The sequence below is a fragment of the Pan troglodytes genome, chromosome 2, assembly GCF_028858775.2.
Source record: "Pan troglodytes isolate AG18354 chromosome 2, NHGRI_mPanTro3-v2.0_pri, whole genome shotgun sequence".
NCBI lineage: Eukaryota > Metazoa > Chordata > Mammalia > Primates > Hominidae > Pan > Pan troglodytes.
Window position 1 is genome coordinate 125,250,448 of NC_086015.1, and position 17,094 is coordinate 125,267,541.

At 38.2% G+C, this 17,094-nt stretch overlaps 1 protein-coding gene across 4 annotated transcripts in view; it reads left to right on the forward strand.

Annotated features, from left to right (window-relative positions):
* The window catches only part of SLC15A2 (solute carrier family 15 member 2), an 83,880-nt gene extending 69,992 nt beyond the window's left edge, over nt 1-13,888 (forward strand). For 2 of the 4 annotated variants that reach the window (XM_054682206.2, XM_063806160.1), the window contains exon 22: nt 2,441-2,754. In XM_054682206.2, the coding sequence (XP_054538181.1) occupies nt 2,441-2,663 (223 nt within the window). In that variant the 3' untranslated portion in view covers nt 2,664-2,754. Of the gene's footprint in view, nt 1-2,440; nt 2,756-4,929; nt 5,048-11,843; nt 11,937-13,435 lie in introns of those variants that run through there. The other 2 variants (XR_010155315.1, XM_054682208.2) reach the window with 2 other exon arrangements.
* Nucleotides 13,889-17,094: the final 3,206 nt, after the last annotated feature.

Consider the following 17,094-nt stretch of genomic DNA (forward strand, 5'->3'; position numbering starts at 1 on the left):
ACACATATTAATACTAACCTTAAATGTAAATGTGCTAAATGCCCCACTTAAAAGACACAGAGCAGTAAGCTGGATAAAAAAGTAAGACCCAATGGTATGCTGTCTTTGAGAGACCCATTGGACACGTAATGACACCCATAGGTTCAAAATGAAGGGATGGGGAAAAATTTACTAAGCAAACAGAATACAGAAAAAAGCAGGAGTTGCAATCCTAATTTCAGACAAAACAGACTACAAACCAACAAAGATCGAAAAAGACAAAGGGCGTTACATAATGCTAAAGAGTTCAATTCAACAAGAAGACCTAACTATCCTAAATATGTATGCACCCAACACAGGAGTACCCAGATTCATGAAGCAAGTTCTTAGAGACCTACAAAAAGATATAGACTTCCACACAATAATAGTGGGAGACTTCAACACTCTACTGACAGTATTAGACAGATCATCGAGGCAGAAAATTAACAAAGATATTCAGGACCTGAACTCAACATTGGACCAAATGGAACTGATAGACCTCTACAGAACTCTCCAACAAAAAAACAACAGAGTATAAATTCTTCTCATCACCACATGTCACATGCTATAAAATCAACCACATAATTGAACATAAAACAATCCTCAGAAATGCAAAAGAACAAACATCATACCAAACACACTCTCAGACAACACTGCAATAAAAATAGAAGTCAAGACTAAGAATCACTCAAAACCGTGCAATTACATGGAAATGAAACAACATGCTCCTGAATGACTTTTGGGTAAATAATGAAATTAAGGCAGAAATCAATACGTTCTTTGAAACTAATGAGAACAAAGATACAACATACCAGAATATCTGAGGCACAGCTAAGGCAGTGTTAAGAAGGAAATTCATAGCTTAACCTGAAGGAAATCAAGACACAAAACATGATCTCAGAACTTGAAGGTAGGCTCTCTGAAATAAGACAGTCAAAAAAAATAAAATTTAAGAAAAGAATAAAAAGAAATGAACAAAACCTCTGAGAAGTATGGAATTATGTAAAGAGGTCTAATCTATGAATTACTGGCATCTCTGAAAAAGAAGAGAATTCATTCAAAAGTTCAACTAATGCAAGAGTTGGTTTTTTGAAAAAAAATAAGATAGGCTGCTAGCTAGACTAATGAAGAAAATAGAGAAGATGCAAATAAACACAATTAGAAATGATGAAGGAAACGTTACCACTGACCCCATAGAAATAAAAAATAACCATCAGAAACTACTATGAACACCTCTATGCACACCAACTAGAAAACCTAAAAGAGATGGATCCATTTCTGGACACATACACCCTCCCAAGACTGAACCAGGAAGAAGTTGATTCCCTGAATGACCAATATCTAGCTCTGAAATTGCATCAGTAATAAATACCCTATCAACCAAAAAAAGCCTAGTACCTGATGGATTCCCAGCCAAATTCTACCAGATGTACAAAGAAGAACTAGTACCATTCCTACTGAAACTATTCCAAAAATTTGAAGAGAAGGGATTCCTCCCCAATACATTCTATGAGGCCAGCATCACCCTGACACCAAAACCTCGCAGAGACAACATTGTACTGAATGGGCAAAAGCTGGAAGCATTTCTCTTGATAGCTGGCATAAGACAAGGGTGCCTTCTCTCATCCCTCCTATTCAACCTGGGGATGGTTAATGGGTATAAAAATATAGTTAGGATGAATAAGATCTAGCATTTGATAGCAAAACAGAGCAACTATAGTCAACAATAATTTATGGTACATTTCAGAATATCTAAAATGGTAAAATTGGATTGTTTGTAAAACAACAAAAGGATAAATACTTAAGGTGATGGATACCATATTTACCCTAATTTGATTTTTATACATTGAATGTCTGTATCAAAATATCTCATGTATTCCATAAATATACACCTACCATGCACCACAAAAATTAAAAATTAATTTTAAAATAATAATAAAAAAGAAAGTAGAGTTTCCATAAACCCCCATTCCCTCCCTGCCCCACCCCTAGTTTCTTCTGTTATTAACATCTTGTATTAGGGTTGCACATAATATTATAATTAACTAATCAATATTGATACATAATTATTAACCAAAATCCATAGTTTACATTAGGATTCACTCTTTGTGTTGTATAGTTCTATGGGTTTTGACAAATGTGGGAATGTCATATATCCACCATTACAGTATCATACAGAAGACTTTCTTTTCCCTAAAAATGACCTGTGCTCCACCTATTCATCTCTCCCCCACCCTAAAATCTTGGCAACCAGTGAATTTTTACAGTTTCTAAGTTTCACCTCACCCAGCCTGTCATATAGTTGAGATCATACAGGATGTAGCTTTCTCAGACTGCTATTTTTCACTTAGCAATATACATTCCTTCATGTCTTTTCATGGCTTGATACTTCATTTCTCTTTTTTCTTTTCTTTTTTAATAGAGACAGGTGGTCTCACTATGTTGCCAGGGGTGGTCTCAAACTCCTGGGTTCAAGCAATCATCCTGCCTTGGCCTCCCAAAGTTCTGGGATTACAGACGTGAGTCACTGCATATGGTCTCATTTCTTTTCATCACTGAGAAATATGCTATTGTATAGATGTACCATAGTTTGTTTATACATTCACCCATTGAAGAACATCTTGGTTGCCTCTAACTTCTGGTAATTATGAATAAAGCTGCTATAAACATTCTTATGGAGGTTTTCTTGTAAACGCACATTTTCAGTTCATTTGGGTAAATGCCTAGGAGCAGAATTTCTCTATCATATGGTAAGCCTATGTTTAGCTTTGTAAGAAACTACCACAGTTATCTTCCAAAGTGCTATACAATTTTACATTCTCCTGAACAGTGAATGAGGGTTCCAATTGCTCCACATGCTCACCAGCATTTGGTGTTCTCAGTGTTTCAGATTTTAGCCGTTCTAATAGGTGTGTAGAAGTATCTTGTTTTAATTTTCAATGCTTTAATGGCATATAATATTGAGCATGTTTTCATAGGCTTATTTTCCTATTTTAGATCTTATTTGCTATTTGCTATCTTCTTTGGTGAATTTGCCATCTATACAGCTATTTTGTCCATTTTAAAGTTGGATTGGTTGTTTACTTATTGTGAGTTTGAAGAGTTTTTTGTATATTTTGGATACATGTCATTTATCAGATATGTATTCTGCAAATAGTTCCATCCAGTCTGTGGCTGTGTTCGTTTTAAACAAATAAAGTTTAATAACATGTGTACCTTATGTATATGTGGGAGATACTCACAAAAATGAGTATATCTCAGAGGTGGCTTTGAATTCCAGCTTATGTAGCATCTTCAACAAACAATAGCAAATTTAGAGAAATGACAAGACAAAGGAAAAAGACTTTGAGTCTCTAAGGGTGGCAAATTATAGAAAGGCAAATAAATGGTAGATACAGACTAGTTAATAAAGCTCATTACCTAGGTTCCTCTGGTGCTGATCCCCAGGCTGGTAAGGGGCTGTCCTTCCTGGTAGAAAGGGGAGGAGGGACAGACACATTGGTGAATTTATGTCCTGCTTTTAGGCAAATAGTGGAAGAGCAGAGAACTCTTCTTATATCTGCTTTTTCCCACTTGTCTTCAGCTCAAAATAATCCTTATGCCAAAGTGGCATATTCTAGTCACTTACAGTCCTCCCTTTGAACTTTATTTTTGGAAAGTTTCACATATTAAAAGCTGAATTCGCAGCCCCATATCTTATGGAGCCAGTCTCTTAGTCCTGAGTTCAGTTAAACTCAGGTCAACTGAGTTAGAAAGTTGTGTGTTATTTCAGGTGGCAGTGTTGCAGGTGGGTTCCCATCAAAGTTAGGCCTCTGTATGGTGCAAGCAAACAAGTATTTAAGTAGAGTCATTCTATGGACACAAAAAAACTAAAGGTTAATCACTGGAAAAGAATGATAAATCAGCTTCTGAGTCCATAAGGCAGTCATGCGGAGAGTTCTAGATTTGATCTCAAAGCCTCTTAGATGGTGGAATGAGGATGGCAGTTTAAATCTAATGGGTTTTCCTGCTTTGTGGTTTGACTATCTCTGGTGATATCATAGCATGTTCTAGTGAACTTTCTGAGTGGCCCACACAGCAACAGACATCAAGGTTGTCTGTATTTGAGCTTTTGTGGTGATTTATCTGAAATTTATATCAAGTCATCCAGCTTTAGCTTTCAGAACTTTAGGAAAAGGGCAGTCTTAGCTGTTAACGGTTTTAAGTCAGAAAGGTGGGAGACAATTGGAAATGCTAGCTTGGAGAGTTGTAGTCAGATATTCAAGGCAACTACAGAAATTCAGGATCCAGTTTAGTTTAACAAAACCTCAAAGACAATGAATAGTGCTAGATCTGATAATCTAATCTTGTTACAGATAGTACACTATGTTACACAAAGTACACTAGGATTTTCTACTGAAACATTTTTCTCTCTATAGTCACCCGCATGTCTGCCAAAGATAATTGTAGTAAAACTAATTTGTTTGCATAATAAATCAGTCTCATTAAACATGACCTGATTATTTACATAAGTGCAGCAAGAATGGTGATTAACCATAAAGGCTCCTTTTAAGTTTGCTTTACTGGAACTTCTAACAGGAAATCTGAGATTTGACTTTTTAAAAGCCTTTGTAGACTAAGAAGCCAAGCCAAAGACTTTCCATCAGACTTTGCCTGAAGAAGTTTTTTATTTTAATGAAGTCTAGCTTATCAATTATTTCTTTTATTAATCTTGCCTTCGGTGTTATGTCTCAAAGTCATTACCAAACTCAAGGTCATCTAGACTTTTTCCTGTTATCTGCTAGGAGTTTTATTTTATAGTTTTTGCATTTTACTTTAAGGTCTATGATCTATTTTGAGTTAATTTTTGTAAGAGGTATAAAGTTTGTGTCTAGTTTCAGTTTTGCTTTATTGTTTTTGTTTTTGAAACAGGGTCTCACTCTATTGCCCAGGCTGGAGTGCAGTGATGCAATCATGGCTCGCTGAAGGCTTGACCTTTCGGGCTCAAGCAAGCCTCCCACATCAGCCTCCCAAGTAGCTGAGACTACAGGTGTGCACCTTCACATCTGGTTAATTTTGTTGTTGTTGTTGTTGTTGTTGTTGTTAGTAGAGCCAAGGTCTTGCCATGTGCCCAGGCTGGTCTTGAAGTCCTGAGCTCAAGGGATCCTCCCACCTCATCTTTCCAAAGTGCTGGGACTATAGGCATGAGCTGCCATGCATGGCCTACTTTCAGTTTTTAGCATGTGGATTTTTAGTTGTTCTAGCACCATATATTGAAAAGGCTCTCCTTGATCCATAGTATTGCCTTTGCTCCTTTGTCAAAGATGAGTTGACTGTATTTGTTGGGTCTATTTTGGGGCTCTTTATTCTGTTCAATTGATCTATTTGTTTATTCTCTTGCTAATGCCAAACTTGATTAATGTAGCTATATGGTGTGGCTTGAAATCAGGTAGTGTCAGTCCTCCAAATTTTTTCTTCTTTGGTATTGTGTTGATTATTACACTGATTTTTGACAGAGGTGCAAAAGCAATTCAATGAAGAAAGGACAGCCTTTTCAACAAAAAGTGCTGGAACGATTGGACATTCTTAGGTTAAAAAATCCAAAACAAACGGCCTCCTGTCCACACACATGAAAACAACCAAAAAACAAACTGAACCAACAAACAAAAAATGAAAACAAACACTTCGAATTAAACCTCATACATTATAGAAAAGTTAACTCAAAATGCATTATAGACTTAAATGTCTAGCATAAAATCATAAAACTTTATTTTAAAAAGTAGGAGAAAATCTTCAGGGTCTAAAGTTAGGCAGAGTTTTTAAGAATTGTTACTAAAGCATAATTTTAAAAAGGGAAAATTGATAAGTTGGACTCCATCAAAATTTGCTTTGTGAAAGCCCATATGAAGAGGGTTAAAAGACAAACTACAGGCTGATCAAAACATTTGCAAACCACATATTCAGTAAAGAACTAGTATCTGTAATAAGAACTCTCAAAAACTCAACACTAACAAAATAAATAATTCATTTAGAAAATAGGCAAAAGACATGCAGAGACATCTCTTAATAGGACATACAGATAATAGGTAAGCACATGAAAAGATATTTGACACCATTAGCCACTAGGGAAATAGAAATTAAAACTGATATAAGAGTTAAAAAGAAATTATTTAGACAGATAGTGAGGGTAAGGAAGTTCTCGGTAAGGTTTTCCTTTTAATGAAAAGCAGCCCCCAAATCATTTTTCTAATAAAGAGCAGCCTGTAAAATCAAGCTGCAGACATAGATAAGCAAGCTGGAAGCTTGCATGGGTGAATGCCAGCAGCTGTGCCAATAGGAAAAGGCTACCTGTGGGCTAGGCATGTTCAACGTGCCACTTCCATCTCCCCTTTTCTTTGCCAACCATGTGTACCGTAAGGAACAGACAACATGGCACCAGCCAGGAAGAGACCCCATTTGCATTATAAAAGATTAGGGTGGGGTGGCCACCTTCCTCGCTTGCTATGTAAATGGCACACCTGGTCCAACCAATCTTTGGGCCCTATGTGAATCAGACACTGCCTCCTCAAGCCAGTCTATAAAACCCCATGCACTTCACCATGGAACCAGAAGACCCACCTGGGCACCCCTCTCTCTCTGCAGGGGAGAGAGCTATTCTCTGTTCTCTTTCTTTCACCTATTAAACTTCCACTCTTAAATTCACTACTTGTGTGTCCATGTCCTTGATTCCCTTGACATGAGACAACAAACCTCAAGGATTTACCCCAGACAATGACACTGCTTCAAAACCAGAATAAAATATCACTACACATCTATCAGGATAGCTAAAAAATAGTAGCAACAGTAAATTCTGATTATGGTGCTAAGAAACTGGATCACTCATACATTGTGCTGGAAGTGTGGAAAGATATAGCCACATTATAAAACAGTTTGGCAATTCCTTACAAAACTAAAGATACAACCACATGGCCCAACAGTTGCTTTCCTCCCAGAGCCCAAGGGCCGTTTACAAAGTCAAATTTGCAACAAGAGGGCCTATATAGCAAAAAATTTACCAAACAGAAGTAGGTTTTATGGGTAAAAACCTGGGGGAATATACATGAAATGGAATTATAAGGGTAATGCCCCAGGGATATAAATTTAAGTTAGTGAAACTGCCTTTGCAAAAATTATAACACTAAGAAAATTACGACAGTGAAAGAGATCTGATCTAACCAACCCCCATCTTGTCTTTAACCTCCAAATTGTCCTTAACCCTTTTCCCCTTTGCCCTAAGAATACTTGCTGGTGGCACTTGCAGCTGCAGTGCTTACCGCGAGATAACTTTGCCACAAAATATCTCACTTTTATTATTATTTTTGGATCGCTCTAGTATATCAACTTTGGAAACAAAAGACATCACTCTATAGTATTCTGTTTTTAGTAGTGGTATTTCCATTTACAAAATATAGTAATTCTCAATTGCTGAAAATGTCAAATTCTAGAAAATGTAGCATTCCTATGCATGATGTTAACATCGTTCTCAAACAGTTGTCAGCTGAAGATTCATTTGATGAATCCGATTTTTCTGAAATAGATTATTCTTATGATTCAGATGATTCTGATGTTAATTCTGTTTAGAAATAACTCCAAAAACGTCTTTATATTTTATTTTCACATTGAAAATCAGTCAAATTTGCTTCAGCCACAAAGAGCGTGTTTATATAAAATTAAATGAGTGCTGGCAGTGAGCTGCACTTTTTTTCTCTAAAGGGGAAAAGGGTTAATTTAATCATTCTTGGGCTTGGACCAGGCTAAATTTAGGAGATATTTAGTTTATAGTTTAAATAATAGTAGCCCTTCTCCAAAGCTACATCGCCTTTCTAAAGCTAATGAAAGGCCATCAGGTTAGGAAGATAAAAGGAGACTGAATTCTACTAAGGTGTGGATTACCAGCCATACTCCAGAAGTCACAAGATTTGCAACTTCCCCAATTATTCCTGCAGATAACATCACTATTATAGAGACTAAGATTGGCCTTTTGAGATGTCTTTTCAGGTTTTTGCATTTCTGTTTCCACTGGCCACCTGTCAACAACTTCTATGGCCCCACTCAGACTCCTGGGCCCACCAAACTATCCTTGGAAAGACTCTAGCCTCTGAATTTTCCAGGAGATTGATTTGAGTAATAACTCCATCTCCCATGTGGCATGGCTGGCCTCATGTCAATTAAACTCTATTTATTACAATGCCATGGTTTCGGTGAATTGGCTTTGTCTGTGCAGTGGGCAGGAAGAACCCATGAGGTGATTACATTAGGTTGAAATTACTATATAGGTGCACTTACAAAAGATTCTGCATTCAATGTCTAACACATACAGTTGGAAGAGTTCTCTTTTTTTGTTTGTTTTTTGTTTTTTGGTGGTAGACTGAAAATTATATTTACTTTGGCCTATGTTGAATTGAGACTTCAAAAATCCCTCGTAGAGAAAGAAAGATTTAGGGAGATAAGAATTGTCAACCTTAAATAACTAGATTCAGAAAATATGATTAAGTAGAGAGTTTATTTGGGCCTAAAGCTTGTGGATGGCCACCAGGGAGCATAGATTCAAGTTGCCCTGAATATACACTCTGATTCACAGCAGTTACAAGTAGGTTTTTAAGGAAAAAAGAAGAGGCAGTTCCTGAGTTCTTTACAAACAATTTACCTTAAAACAATGCAAGCTATTAATTGGCTGTACACTGTTCTTTGTATCACAAATTCCAGGAACCTGAAGATAATGAGTGAGGCAGCTATCAGGAACAAAATGTCTTTAAGTAATTGCCTTTGGACATGGGTAAGGGGTATGACTAAAGTCCATACCAGTGTTTCTCTGGGCCTGCTAAATTTTGCCATTGCCCTGAGCTATTTTTCTTTTATCAGAATGTTAAAGTGAATTTGTTTTGTGTTACTCACTCAGCCATTCCATCCCTGAAGACATACCTGTCATAATGTAATCACCCAATGGGTTCTTCTTGCCCACTGAACAGACAAAAATCAACCCACTGAGACCTCAACATTGCAGGACAGAAAGAGTTTAATTGATGTGAGTCTGGCTGACTCGGGAGAACAAATTTATCACTCAAATCAGTCTCCCCAAAGACTTGGAGGTTAGGGATTTTATGGACAATTTGGTGGGCGGGGACTAGGGAATGGGTGCTGCTGATTGGTTGAGGATGAAATCATAGGGGTGTGGAAAACAATCTTCACGTGCTGAGTCCGCCTCTGTTTGGGGCAATAGGATTCGCTGAGTCATAAGTCATGAGTCCAGGTGGTATCAGTCTGAAAAGCATCTTAAAAAAACAATCTTAGGTTGTACAATAGTGATATTACTTATAGGAACAGTTAGAAAAGTCACAAGTCTTGTGACTTCTGGCTACATGACCCCTGAGCAGTAAGGAATTATAGAAACTATGCCTATCTTTTCAGAATTCAGGCCCCTTTCACAATCCCAACCTTCTGGACTTTCATTACTTTTATAAAGGCAGTTTAGTTTTCGAAAGGACTATTATAATCTTTGTTTTGGGTAAAACTATAAATCATTTCCAAAGTTAGCTTGGCCTATGCCCAGCAATGACCAAGGACAGCTTGGAGATCAGAAGCAAGATGGAGTCAACTATGTCAAATTTCTCTTACTGTCATGATTTTGCAAAGGCAGTTTCAATAAGAGCATAGAGAAAAGCATAAATGAAGGTAGTACCAAAATATTTGAAAAGCACCATTGTGGCTGATTTCTGTATGCCAGAGATGAAGTTGGAAAATACCAATATTGAAATAGTCTCTATGATTTCAATAAGAATGATGACATCTCAGGCGGCAGAGACTAATGAATTACACCAATATACCAGAAACAATTTGGCCTGCTTATTTTAATAGGAGAAAGGCTGGTAGGGTAATTATAATGATTTGACCCACAGGAATCTTTGTCATTGAATAATTGATCATAGAGCCCTGCATGCGGAAATTGGAGGGTAGTCATGTTTACCTGGGTAAAGAATGTTTTCTCTGCAATAAAAGTCATTTGGTGAGTATTTACATAGGACACAAATATTCTCACACTCTGAGTTTACTTTAAGAGATCCCTTCACATACCTCTTTCTTCAGGCCAACTTGTTATACATCCTTATATCTTACTCCTTGTGTATCTCTGACCTGCCAATCATTAGCCCCAATCCCTGCATTACTGTAGATCTGTTCCTTGGGTCATCTCTCTTTTAGGCAAAATGGGCAGTGAGATAGCCTGCTTAAAATTCTGCCCATTGGAAGGAATTCCACCCCTTGGTGGGGCTGCTGCACTGCAGAAGTTTATCTCCAGTTTTCATGGAGAACCATTTATAAACTAGTTTCACATGTTTTTCTTTTTCAATCAACTGATCATAGAGAACACTCCATGTGGCTCAGGTATAGATGAGAGTAAGATGGCAGTGTGATGGCAGTAGGCACACCAGGAATGATAGCCACCTGTCCATCCAATTTACTCTTGACTTTAGGACCTGCTTAAGGTCAATATACCACATGCTGGAGGAGTGTTGCTGCCATGCCGGACTCTATGGTGATAGATAAGACACCAAATTCATGTGGGGAACTGACTTGAGTGTCCTCCTGTCCTACAGTCAAGTAGGTGTTTGCTCTCTACTATGACCCAATAGCAAGCCAAATGCTATCTCTCAAAATGAGGGCAATTAATTTTCAAATCAGGCACGATTTTGCTCCAAAATGCTATGGGCCTCTCCTCTAATTCTCTTATCAGGGCTTCCACAGAATCCCCCAGCATCTTGATCAGCCATACATATTTTGAAAACCACTGGAATCACTGGTCATAAGTAGGGTGACCATATAATTGATCACTCCAACTAGAACAATTTTGAGAGTGAAAGGAGGCACTAGTAATAAACATGTTGGGAAAATGTACGGTCATCCAGTCATAAAAGCCAAGTGATTTATTTGTTCACTCTGCATCCTTTACCAGCTAGAGTACATATTCAAAGATGAATATAGAAAATTTTGATAAAGAGCTCTCAATTATATCCTGGATTAGGTTATTGAATTTCAAGGCAAAACTTCTGCAAGCACTCAGGCAGAAAAGGTAAATATTTAATTAGTTATCACACTTTAGTGTGCATGAGAAGTACCTGGATGTATTGTTAAAACAGGCTACTCAACTTTATACTCGGAATTTCTAATTCTGTAGCCATAAAATGGGCCTGAGAATTTGCATTTTAACAAATTCTTAGGTGATATTGATGTTGCTAATCCAGGGGTCATATTTTTAAGAACCATTGATCTACAGAAGAAGAAGAAAAAAAAAAACATAGACTGTCCTCAGTTTTTTTTCCACAGCAACATGTCATACTTTTAAGAACCATTGATCTACAGAAGAGAAGAAGAAAAAAATAGACTGTCCTCAGTTTTTTCCACAGCAACATGTAATACCAAATGATAATATTCTAAATAGAAACTTATACCGAGATGTAGTTGAAGTTTTAGGTCCACCAACAGCTTTTATAAACATGAACAGACTCTAGGAACATTGCCTTCTAGAGAACCTTTTGCAAAAGCCATAAGATGATAGTCACACATTTTTTTTTTCTGATAATAGGATCTAGGGGTTACAGTATATTTATGACCTGGCTGTCTAAAGAAAGGTTGTGATATGGTTTGGCTTTGTCCCTGCCCAGATCTCCCATCTTGAATTCCCACGTGTTGTGGGAGGGACCCAATTGGAGGTGATCGAATCACGGGGGCAGGTCTTTCCTGTGCTGTTCTCCTGATAGTGAATGAGTCTCATGAGATCTGATGGTTTTAAAAAGGGGCGTTTCCCTGCACAGCTCTCTCTTTGCCTGCTGCCATTTACATAAGATGTGACCTGCTCCTCCTTGCTTTCTGCCATGATTGTGAGGCTGCCCCAGCCATGTGGAACCGTAAGTCCAATTAAACCTCTTTCTTTTGTAAATTGCCCAGTCTTGGGTATGTATTTATCGGCAGCATGAAAACGGACTAATACAGTAAATTGGTACCAGTAGAGTTGCTGAAAAGATATCCAAAAGTGTGGAAGTAACTTTTGAACTGGGTAACAGGCAGAGGTTGGAACAGTTTGGAGAGCTCAGAAGAAGACAGGAAAATGTGGGAAAGTTTGGAGCTTCCTAGAGACTTGTTGAATGGCTTTAAGAAAAATACCTATAGTGATATGAACAATAAGGTCCAGGCTGAGGTGGTCTAGATAGAGATAAGGAATTTGTTGGGAACTGGAGCAAAGGTGACTCTTGTTCTGTTTTAGCACAGAGACTGGCGGCATTTTGCCACTGCCCTAAAGATTTGTGGAACTTTCAACTTGAGAGAGATGATTTAGGGTATCTGGAAGAAGAAATTTCTAAGCAGCAAAGAATTCAAGAGGTGACTTGGGTGCTGTTAAAGGCATTCAGTTTTATAAGGGAAGCAGAGCATAAAAGTTTGGAAAATTCGCAGCCTGACTATGCAATAGAAAATTTTTAAAAAACCAATTTCTGGGGAGAAATTCAAGCCGGTTGCAGAAATTTGCATAAGTAGCAAGAAGACTAATGTTAATCCCCAAGACTATGGGGAAAATCTCTCCTGGCCATGTCAGAGACCTTCATGGCAGCCCCTCCCATCACAGACATGGAGGCCCAGGAGGAAAAAGTGGTTTTGTGGGCCGGGGCCCAGGGTCCCCATGCTGTGTGCAGTCTAAGGACTTGGTGGCCTTTGTCCCAGCTGCTCCAGCTGTGGTTGAAAGGGGCCAACTTAGAGCTCAGGCCATGGCTTCAGAGGGTGCAAGCCCAAGCCTTGGCAGCTTCCATGTGGTATTGGGCATGTGGGTGCACAGAAGTCAATAATTGAGGTTTGGGAACCTCTGCCTAGGTTTCAGAAGATGTATGGAAATGCCTGGATGCCCAGGCAAAAGTTTGCTGCAGGGGCAAGGCCCTCATGCAGAACCTCTGCAAGGGCAGTGCAAAAGGGAAATGTGGGGTTGGAGCCCCCACAAAGAGTCCCTACTGAGGCACTGCCTAGTGGAGCTGTGAGAAGAGGGCCACTGTCCTCTAGACCCCAGAATGGTAGATCCACTGACAGCTTGCACCATGCACCTGGAAAAGCCACAGGCACTCAATGCCAGCCCATGAAATCAGCTAGGAGGGGGGCTGTATCCTGCAAAGCCACAGGGGTGGAGCTGCCCAAGACCATGGGAACCCATCTCTTGCATCAGTGTGACCTGGATGCAAGACGTGGAGTTAAAGGAGATCATTTTAGAACTTTAAGATTTGACTGCTCGGCTGGATTTCAGACTTGCATGGGGCCTGTACTCCTTTGTTTTAGCCAATTTCTCCCATTTGGAATGGCTGTATTTACCTAATGCCTGTATCTCCATTGTATCTAGGAAGTAACTAACTTGCTTTTGATTTTACAGGCTCATAGGTGAAGGGACCTGCCTTGTCTAGATGGGACTTTAAACTTGGACTTCTGGGTTAATGCTGAAATGAGCTGAGATTTTGGGGGACTGATGGGAAGGCATGACTGATTTTGAAATGTGAGGACATGAGATTTCAGAAGGGCCAGGGGCAGAATGATACAGTTTGGCTGTGGCCCCGCCCAAATCTCTGTCTTGAATTCCCACATGTTTTGAGAAGGACCAGGTGGGAGGTGATTGAATCATGGGGGCAGGTCTTTCCTGTGCTGTTCTCATGATAGTGAATGAGTTGCACGAAATGTGATGGTTTTAAAATGGGTGTTCCCCTGCACTGCTCTCTTTGCCTCCTGCCATCCACATAAGATGTGACCTGCTCCTCCTTGCTTTCTGCCATGATTGTGAGGCTTCCCCAGCCATGTGGAACTGTAAGTCCAATTAAACCTCTTTCTTTTGTAAATTGCCCAGTCTCAGGTATATCTTTATCAGCAGCATGAAAACAGACTTATACAGATTATATTTACTAACCTCAGGTTCAGATGAGGTTTCCAGTAATATAAAACTTGACAATGCTCTATCTTTATCTACTACTATATTTCTCTGCCTACTTTCCTTTCATTCAAGCTAAAGAAATTAAGGCTCTGGTGCTGTTAAACTGTCTGACTCATCTGAAATGTAAGCCTTTATGTTTGTCAAAAATTGTGAAATATGTTTGAGATGATTAAAATAAATCTGAAGGCTTGGCTAGTTCATGTATGTATGTACCTGAACTTCAAGTGAACTCTATGAACACTGTCCTCTATAAAAACTCCCACAAAAAAGTGCAGCTTTTTTTTCTGCAGAATCCTAAAAGATCAGAATAGCTTTGATTTTTAAGATGACCATCAGAATTCTTTGTTCCCCTTCTGTGGAAGTTGGAAAATAACTTTGAATAAAAATTATCTTTTTTGGGTTTTCTAAAATAAACATAACTAGTTTTGTTTACTGTAACAACAAAACTAAGTTGAGACATGCAGAGGTGTAATATTAGAGGAAGTGTGAGAGTGCCAGTATTTTCATTTTCAATACCAGGAAGTCCATTTGAAACCTGAGGGTTTAAAGTACAATGATTCTAACTTCATCATGTTTTCCTTTGTCTTCTTTCATAATCTAGGAGGGTTCCTTTAAGAAATAAAATCTCTTGAAATGAAAGATTTAAAGTTTAACAATTCCTCTAGTTTCCCTTCAATTTACTTTTCTTCTGTTAAAATCCAGCAAAACAGGTTTTATTTTGTATTTTTCTTAGACAAGGTCTCAATCTGTTGCCCAGGCTGGAGTGCAGTGACACGGTCATAGCTCACTGCAGCCTTGACCTCCTAGGCTCAAGCGATCCTCCCACCTCAGCCTCCCAAGTAGCTGGGAGTACAAGCACATGCCACCGTGACTGGCTAATTTTTAAAAATTTTTATTGTTAGTAGATACGAGGTCTTGCTGTGTTGCTGAGGCTAGTCTGTAATTCCTGAGCTCAAGTAATCCCCCGACCTCTGGCCCCCAAAGTGCTGGGATTACAGGTGTGAGCCACTACAGCCAGCAAAAGTTTTTTTTTTTTTGACTAAAATTAGTAGCATTCATATGAACACATTTTAAAAGGTTATCTATTGCTCTCATTCTGTATAAGCAGAGAAAAAAATACTTGGAATGATGTTCATTTACTATGCTTAAAATTTTCATTGAGGTGTAATATACAAATCAGAAAATTCGCTTCTTATGATTGTACAAGTTAACAATTTTTAGTAAATTTACAAGGTTGTTTGATCATCATAACAACCAATTTTAGAACATTTCTATCACTCTGAAAATAACCCTCATGTTCACTTACCATCTCTATTCCCACTCCAGTGCTGGGCAACCACTAATTTACTTTCTGTCTCTATAGATTTGCCTTTTCTGGACATTTCGTACAAATAGAATCACCTCATATGTGGTCTTTGTATCTGGCTTCTTTTCTTTAGTATAATGTTTTTGAACTCATCCATGTTGCAGCATGTCAGTAATTCCCTTTTATTACGGAAGTCCATGGATATGCCTACCACATCATGGAGTGAATTGTGTCCCTGTCCCCCAAATTCATATGTGGAAGCACTAACCCCTCAGTACCTCAGAATGTAACTATATTTGGAAATAAGTCTTTTAAGGAGGGCATTAAGTTAAAATGAGGATATTTAGGGTATGTCCTACTCCAATCTGACTGGTGTCCTAGAAAGAAAAGATCAGGACATATGAGAGAGAAAGTGAGAAGGCTACCATCTGCAAGCCAAGGAAAAGAGGCCTCAGGAGAAACCAAATCTGCAGGCACCTTAATCTTGGACTTCCAGTCTCCAGAACTGTGAGAAGTAAATTTCTGTTAAGCCACCCAGTCTGTGATATTTTGTTATGGCAACCCTAGCCAACTAACTCACCATTCTGGTGGCTATGAAGTGGTATCTCACTGTGGTTTTAATTTGCATTTCCCTAAGATGTATATCATCTTTGCATGTGCTTGTTGGCAATTTTTATATCTTCTTTGATGAAGTCTCTATTTAAACGTTGCCCATTTAAAACAAGTTGGGTTTGTCTTATTATTGAGTTGTAAGCCCTCCTGATATATTCTGGTTAGAAGTACTTTATCAGAAATATGATTTGCAAATATGTTCTCTAAGGTTGTAGTTTGTATTTTGTTTTCTTAATGGTGTTCTTTTGAAATAAAAAAGTTTTACATTTTGATGAAATTCAATTTATACATTTTTTCTTTTAAGGATTATGCTATTGGTGTCATATCTAAGGACTCTGCCTTACCTAAGGACAAAAAAGATTTTTCTATACTTTTTGGGGTTTAGCTCTTACATTTCGGTCTATTGTCCATTTGAAGTTAATTTTTGTATAAGGTGTAAGAGTCTAAATCCATCTTTTTGCATATGACTAAACAAGTGGTCCATCACCATTTATAGAAAATACTATCTTTCCCTCATTGAATTGCCTTAGCAGCTTTGTCAAAAATCAATTTATCCACAGGTATAGGAGTTTATTTCTGGACTCTTAATTTATGTCACATTGATCAATATGTCAATACTGCACTATCTTGATTATTTTATAGTACATTATAAAGTTGAGAAGTATGTAAATCCTCCAATTTTATTTTTCAAGATTTTTCAAGATTGTTAGGTCTATTCTGGGAACTAAGATTGCTTATTTGGAATAAATCCTACTTGTTCATGGTGTATTACAAGATTTGTTAATGCTCTATAAAGGATTTTTGCTTCTAATTTTAGGAGAGATGTTTGTTTTTTTGTCGTTGTTGTTGTTTTGTAATGTCTTTGGCTTTGTACTGGCCTTCTAAATAAATTAGGAAATATTTCCTCTTCTATTTTCTGGAGGAGATTATATAAAGTTGGTGTTAATTCCCCTTTAAAGGTTTAGTAGAATTAGTCAGTGAGACCATCTGGGTCTGGGCCTGGAGATTTTATTTTGGAGAGTTTTTGTTTTTTGTTTTTTTTTTTTTTTGAGACACAGTCTCATTCTGTCGCCAGGCTGGAGTGCAGTGGCATGATCTCAGCTCACTGCAACCTCTACCTCCTGGGTTCAAGTGATTCTCCTGCCTCAGCCTCCTGAGTAGCTGGGATTACAGGCGTGTGCCACCACACCCA